The sequence below is a fragment of the Juglans microcarpa x Juglans regia genome, chromosome 3D (assembly GCF_004785595.1).
Source record: "Juglans microcarpa x Juglans regia isolate MS1-56 chromosome 3D, Jm3101_v1.0, whole genome shotgun sequence".
Taxonomy (NCBI): Eukaryota; Viridiplantae; Streptophyta; class Magnoliopsida; order Fagales; family Juglandaceae; genus Juglans; species Juglans microcarpa x Juglans regia.
The window spans coordinates 39426491-39433689 of NC_054598.1; the positions used below are offsets into that span (position 1 = coordinate 39426491).

A 7199-nucleotide genomic window follows, 5' to 3' on the forward strand; every position below is an offset into this window, starting at 1 on the left:
CGGGACTCCGAGATTGAAAAATGTGAAGTTTCGCAACATGATACTGTCTGGTTTGGCCATCGGGGATAGCACAACCCTACCACGGGGGTTAAACATGGTACATAACATGATACGATACGATATGATATAATAAAATGAAGATGTGCAGTTATGTTATGCCAAAGTAGTTTTTGAATATGAAAATGGCTTATGAGTATGAAAAGATTTAATAGTCGCTCTGATTTTTCTGATAACACGCTTTGAGATGTGCATATGAAAAATAAAATGTTTTATTTCTTCATACCAAACTTTTTAAAAATGGCTCATGTTTACATACCAGTATATGTTATCTGCTTACTGAGTTGTGGATAACTCACCCCCTTATCTTCTTATATTTTCAGATGACATTGATTGCCCAGCTGGGGGTCAGGATTAGAAATTGGAACTTATCTAGATATGGATAGAAGGTCGAGTTCCATTGTTAGTAGAAGGGTATAACTTGAGTAATTGAAGTACTTAGAGTTGTTTGGACCTATTGAGATTTAAAGATGTATCATTCTATTTCGTTGAGATTATTGAAAAATTGTGGACCCATTTAGTTTATGTTATTTTGTAATGATGACTTATGGAGTTTGTATTTTGATTATTTGGATAATATGAGATTGTGTGCTATTTATGAAATCCTTAGGGTTTTAGGTTCTTGGAGAGACAGGTTGGTAAATGACAGGTAATAATTCTCCGACCCTTCTGAGTACGGGGCGTTACAATACGTGTCTCTTACGTTCATGATGTTTATCCTTTTGTTCCCTTTGATCAAGATCAACCAATAAAAAATAAATTAAGATTAAAAAAAATGAAGCAATAAAATATTTGCAAAAGAAAAACATCAGATCATGACCACTTTTTACATACTAATCTAAATATATACTAATTAATTAAGAATATTAAGAGCTGCAAAAATTGAAAGACTCATCATGTTAGTGGCATTAACAATGGTCGTGATTAATTTGTGAGAGATCATGATCAGGATTAACAATTAACACCACCACTATCAGCATCAGTTTGATCAGTATGGACGTCATTGGATTGTAGTAGTTTGAATTATAAACTTATTCGTCTTCCCGATCATCATTGTTTTAACCTTCTAGTAGTAGTTGTATGCATTTAATTGAGACATTATCGTCCTCTGTTTGTGTCTCTTCCATCATCAAATACGAGTGCAGAATCGTTGCCAGAAATGGAATTAACTGCTGAACGCTGAACCCCACAGTACTTCCATGGTGCTTGCTATATATGTATGGTCGAGTTGTAAAGTAGTGTTGTTAGTGCTGCTCCATTGAATCAAGCTGGGATTTATTTCTTTCATCTTTCACCATAACAAATCAATTAATGATGCTAATATTGATATATATTGAGGCCCTTCTCGGCTAGCTAGCAGAAGTGGTGTATTAAAGTGCTGATCTTACTTTTTGATGTTTGGTTAATTTCAACCAAAATATATAATTTCTTTTTCGGGAAAAGGAAAAGTTGAAGACGGAGCATATCAAATGCGTGATGTAAAGTCTTCGACACGCGTTACACATATACATCTCGTTACGGGAACTTTCAAGTTAATAGTCCACATTAAAATGTTGTAATAGTTTTTTAAATGTCATTTTCTTTAAGCGACAGAGTAGAGTGGTTAAAATATCTTACGCATTGCCCTTTTTCTTTTTGGTGGGATGGGGGGCGCCCAAGAGCTTGCAAAAAAAAGCATATATGCTTTTTACATATTATATATGGCTCGAAGATTGTGGATCCACCAGTAGTCACATTGTGATACCCCATATAATAAGGATAAGGGTATGTAGTGTATGAGATTTCACGTTATTTAGAAATGAGAAGTTATTATTCTTTATAAGGTTTTTAATGGAATTTCAATTGTATCATTGACTAATCTTTTTAGAGTATAAGTCATCTAGTTCGAGCCTTCCATTAGAACGTTACAAATGATATCAGAACTTATCTCAATCAGAAATGTAAGACTTAAACTATGCCACTTACGACGGACTGGTCCGACGAGAACGTCGAAAATTTAAGGGGAATAAATTATGATACCCATATGATAAGAATAAAGATAGATGGTGTATAAAATTCCACATTGCTTGAAAAAGATAAATTCTTACTCTTTATAAGGTTTCAATAAAGTTCTAATTATATCATTGATTAGTCATTTTAGAATATAGACCATATGGTTTGAGTCTTCCATTGAGACGTTGCACACATGGTTTGCACTGGAAGAATAATCCCAAATGTCAATTAAGTAGATACAAAAAACAACTGCAATTGAGCATATGCACACGCACGTACGTCGACCAATATATATATATATATATATATATATATATATATATATATATCTCATGGTCTAGATTGTACCAAGGCATATTCAATTAAGAGTACACCGATAACCCACATGAAACCGGGAGGTATTTGGCAGATAATTATTTCTATTCTAGTAAGAGTGAAATTAATAATATCTCAAGGCCAAGATCCAGGCAGTTAACAATCTTGTGACACAGATACGTTACTCAAACACATTTGAAAGAAGGTAAATTTTGGAGCTAATTACACAACTTCTAATTGTAAAAGCTTCACCATACAAAGAACCTCCTATTCCTCAAAAATCCCTCGCTCATTTCAATGACCATGAATCATGAATTCTCAACATGCCATTAACAACACCAAGAAAGATCTATTCTTGTTCTGTTGTGCAAACATCTAATAATTCCAAAAACTTTAGCCAACTAATCGTCAATATCTATTTATAATCACCCTTTACAACATTGATCAGATGGCCAAACGTGAATTTAGACATAATGCATGCCTTTGGACAGACCCAAGAAGCGAGCATCCAAGCAAGAAATGACCTGTAAAACAATGGATTGCCATACCCCCCACCCTTTCTCTCTCTCCTAATTTTGCCTTCCTTTTGGTGGGAACGGAATATTTTTTCTTTCCAGAGATAAATATCACCACAGCAAAGCAACTATCTTTTCTAAATATTTCTGCCACGAACCCATCGCGCTGAACCAGTCTTTGCCATGCCAGAATAGTAATCCCCCACATTTGCTACAAATAGCGGATCTCTATCTTCACTTTTAAAGTCATTAATACTACTACTACTACTACTACCTGTGGCATTTCCAGTATGCCCCTGTCCTGTTTGCTCCAACTCTTTTGTTAGATCCTCCATTGTCTTCTTTAAACTGGCTTTAGTCATCTGACCTGCCTCCCAGTTGTGATTCCAACCATTGTAATCTTTGGAAGAAAAGGATTTGGCTGCAGATTTCGTTTTATGCATTCCTTCAACGAGTCTTCTGTTTGGCATGATTTTTTTGCCCACATATGACTAAACAAATCTCCAAAAGGTAACCTGAAATCAGGTATATAACCTCGGTTCACTTGAATATTATCTCTTAATGTGAGTTCTGAAGTGCCTTGGTGTTGATAATCTTTACTGTCATTTTTTCCCATCTCAGAGTTGGCAAGACAGCTGCCAGACTCTGATGCTCTCAGAACAGAAGCAGCACTCCTGCAACATAATAATCATAATGTTGCTAAAAAAGACACAAGATGCAGAATCAAAACTCCCTAATGAAATAAGTCTAAAAGTTCCATAAATACTAATCATCGGTGTCTGAAGCTACAGAATGAGAATGGAAGTACCTTTTCTCAAATGAGTCAACTATATAAGGAAACTTTGGTTGTATGCCTGCAGCTTTCCGCAACCACCTGTTACCGAGGATTACTTTGTCAACTGCATAAAGAAGCTGCATTTCAGCAGCCTTTGAAATAACACTCAAAGGTATTCCAGGATTGCCCATCTCATCCAGCAGTTCTTGAACCTGTAGTATGTTTTCAACAAGAAAAAAAAAAATAATGTTTTCAAGCTTTACATCTCAAGTGTTGCATGAGTGTAGCTGATTCATTGCTTTCCTCTTTCCTTTCACATCGTTATGCATTCATATGTGTAACTTCTATTCAAGAGTAGGTTTGCTTCTGTCTGGTGCATACACTATACAGAATCCAATACAAACTTACATCGTATTAAATACTAAAAAGTTACCAAATCAATCAAAAGAGTTCATGAACCCAAGAATCTCGACCCACCTTTCCATTATGTATTACTACTGAATTTTTTACATTTGATAGATACTACACCAAAAGTAGTAACAGAACAACTGTTCTCATACCTCTGGAGGCTCCCACAAGTTATCACCCATCTCTTCAATTGCTTCTGCAGCCAAGTTGTCATCAATGACATCCCGTCGACGTTGCACGTGCCGAGTTTGAATTAAAGAATAGAAATGTTGGTCAACAGATTCTTCAAGAATGTTATCAAGAACATTTTTATCAAAGAAGTATGGAGTATACCTGATGAAAAAAAACAGTAACAATGTGAGCATCGGACAATCAAAAATGAAGTTACATAGAAAGGAAAACTCAATGTCCAATAATTTGGATATTTGTGAAGAACTTAGGAAATAACAATCCAATAGGGAAGCTGGTCTTCAACTGGTATCTAGAAACGTTTTTTTCAAACAAATCAAATATGGACAATAGCTAGAAGACAACAGCAAGAAGAAAAATCACCATTCCCATTTCCAACAAGAGAAGGCCAATATACTTAAATAACAAAGGCCCAAGTTTGGGCAGAAAATAAAGACCTAATCCATCATAATAATAGGCCTATTTTCCAATCGCCATGTAAAGGAAAGATGTCAACTGTTGATGCATATAAATAACGCTATTTTTCATTAAATCAAGTGAACAAGAAATATTCAACCTCTCTGCGTATTAAATTCACAAAAATATAAATAGGAATAGGCAAATGTGGCAGAACTTACCACTTAATCCCATCTGTAGTTGCTATTGCGATATCCAGGTTTTGAGCACTAAAAACGGGAACACCATCAACCTTTTTGCTTCCTCCATTCTGTGGGATCGTCTTCAGAAGTCTGTTGGCAGCCTTGACCTGCAGGGATGGTTAACTATAAAATTAAGTACTAAATTTTAACATTCTAATAACATATGAATCATATCTACCTGTTTCTCATTTGGAACGAACTGGAACATATGAGGTTTTTCCTGCATGGCACATAGTGATCAATTTTTAAAGCGTATCCAGGAGAAGACCATAGAATGAATGTCAACACAAGGAGATAAATGAAGGATATCAAGGTGAAAAGCAAAGCCCATTACTTGCCACATCCAGGATATGACTCATTGGCATGCATTCTATAGATTATTTCGCCAACCAAAATAACAGACATGTACATAATCTTCAGGAAAGAAAACATTTGAAAGAAAAAAGCCTAGGCAACTACTTGGGTTTGCAACAAAAGTCTTGTTTAACAATTCTGATGAATTCAAGGGCATGTTTTCTGTCAAGAGAACAACCTTTCTTTATCCGAACTCAACTAGAATCCTTTTCTCTCCTTCTAACTATATTCATAACACATCCAATGCAAACCATGTTACTCATCCAAACCAACATAGTCATCTATCCTAATCACAACCAACCACTACACATGAGGAACTTGTATCGTATTTCTACAACTAAATTATAGTAAATGCATAAATTCAATAATCTATTCTTCTTGAAGCTGTCAATGAATCTCCTGAAGTAGGATTCCACACCTCTTACAAATAAAAATGATCATTTGTTTCAAACTCAACACGGATCAACAATATTTTAGAGCAGGGATGAAAATGGGGGGGGGGGGGGGGGGGGGGGGGGGGCGCGGCGAGGTGGGCTATGAATGATGAAACCCCAGCCACCCTTGAATTAAGCCTTGTCCAAAATTTTTCCTGCATTTTTTTCAATACTTCATTATATATGGCTCCTCTAACAGCTTCATAAGCAGTTTGCAGCGTTATCAAGATGTTGTATACTGACATCATGAAGCTCACTAGTGCACGTGAAAAAACAACCTAAAGAGGTATATTCATATGAATATACATAGAAATACGCAAACACACTTATCCGAGGGAAGGAAGAGAGCGAATGAAGAGGAATGCCAACAAGCTAGCTAACAAATAGATATTCCTTCCATACTCTAATTGCGAAATACACCAAACAAGTATAGCGGTTTCACTCAGAACAGGTGAGCAGTACCTTGAAATGCTCGTATGCTAAATCAAGACGACAGGCACCCACCACACCACTTGGGATATTCAACCTTTTGACATATGCCACTACAACACAAAGAGACAATATGCATGTTATCTCTAACCAGAAGATAGCGTTCATCGAACTTTACAGCAATAATAATAACAAAAGCTACTATTAAAAACGTACCCGCATCACCTAAATCCATAAAAAAACGGAATACAGGGCCATTTCTTTCACTCTTATTAATTGTTGCAAAAATCTTCTTAAGCCAATCGGGTGTTCTGAAAATCAAAGATAATCGACTGAAATAACTATCTTTGACGACTTTATGGTCTAAGAGCTTAAGTGTCCCATGAAATTTTGGCATATCGCAGAAAAGGCTTTTGATTTTAGAGAAATTATAAGAAAGGCATACCTTTTGGAGAGGAAGGGAATGTCGAAGTGGGTGGAGACGGCCATGAGACCAGTTCCGGAAAGGTCGCACATACTGAAAACCTGGCCCACGAAGGCGGGCCCACCACCCCTGCCGTTGGAGTTGAGCCCGGAAACCCTGACTGTGGATGGGAATGCGGAGGAGAAGCCGGAATCGGGAGATGATGGGACGCCACCCTTGATGGCAGGGAGACCAGAGTCTAAAGGTGAATTGGAGAAGGGGAGGAGGAGTGGGAGGCAGATACGAGGAGGTGAGGTTAGAGAGGACGAGGGAGACGTCGATTTCTGGGCAGTGAAGAGGGAGAGGAGATTGGAAGTGGCAGATTGGAGGAAGTTGGAGACGGGGTCAGTTGGGAACGCCATGCTATGGCAATGGCTAGGGTCGGGTGTGAGAGTCGCAGCGAAGTAAGAATTAGCTTAGAGGTACGGGGTACTGTCTCGGTTGCCATGTTCGGCTCGTTTTAAGTAGGTAATAATACGTGACACGATCTATTAATTTAATACCAAAAAGATATGATAATAACGAATTTGAATTTAATATTCGGATCAAAACTATTTATTAAGATAGATTACTTAACAGATTGATAATGAGTTAATCTAATTTGATCTGTTAAGAAAGTTAAAATTATAA

The 7199-nt window shown here is 36.9% G+C and overlaps 1 protein-coding gene across 1 annotated transcript; it reads right to left on the bottom strand.

Moving 5' to 3' along the window:
- Positions 1-2545: 2545 nt before the first annotated feature.
- LOC121254741 lies at positions 2546-6993 on the bottom strand. Its single transcript, XM_041154886.1, has 9 exons — positions 6552-6993; positions 6323-6417; positions 6140-6219; positions 5068-5109; positions 4869-4996; positions 4215-4395; positions 3688-3866; positions 3414-3553; positions 2546-3279 (listed from the first exon to the last, which is right to left on the bottom strand). The coding sequence occupies exons 1-9, from the start codon at positions 6929-6931 to the stop codon at positions 3017-3019; spliced, it is 1488 nt and encodes a 495-aa protein (XP_041010820.1). The 5' UTR covers positions 6932-6993; the 3' UTR covers positions 2546-3016.
- Positions 6994-7199: the final 206 nt, after the last annotated feature.

What these genes read in the sequence shown, in the direction of transcription:
- LOC121254741 (XM_041154886.1), bottom strand. Translation starts at nt 6,931, where the DNA reads ATGGCGTTCCCAACTGACCCCGTCTCCAACTTCCTCCAATCTGCCACT. An exon ending in ACTACAGATGGGATTAAGTG is followed by an intron (nt 4,396 to 4,868) that starts GTAAGTTCTGCC and finishes TTTTTTCATCAG; the next exon opens with GTATACTCCATACTTCTTTG. An exon ending in GTTGACTCATTTGAGAAAAG is followed by an intron (nt 3,554 to 3,687) that starts GTACTTCCATTC and finishes ATTATGTTGCAG; the next exon opens with GAGTGCTGCTTCTGTTCTGA.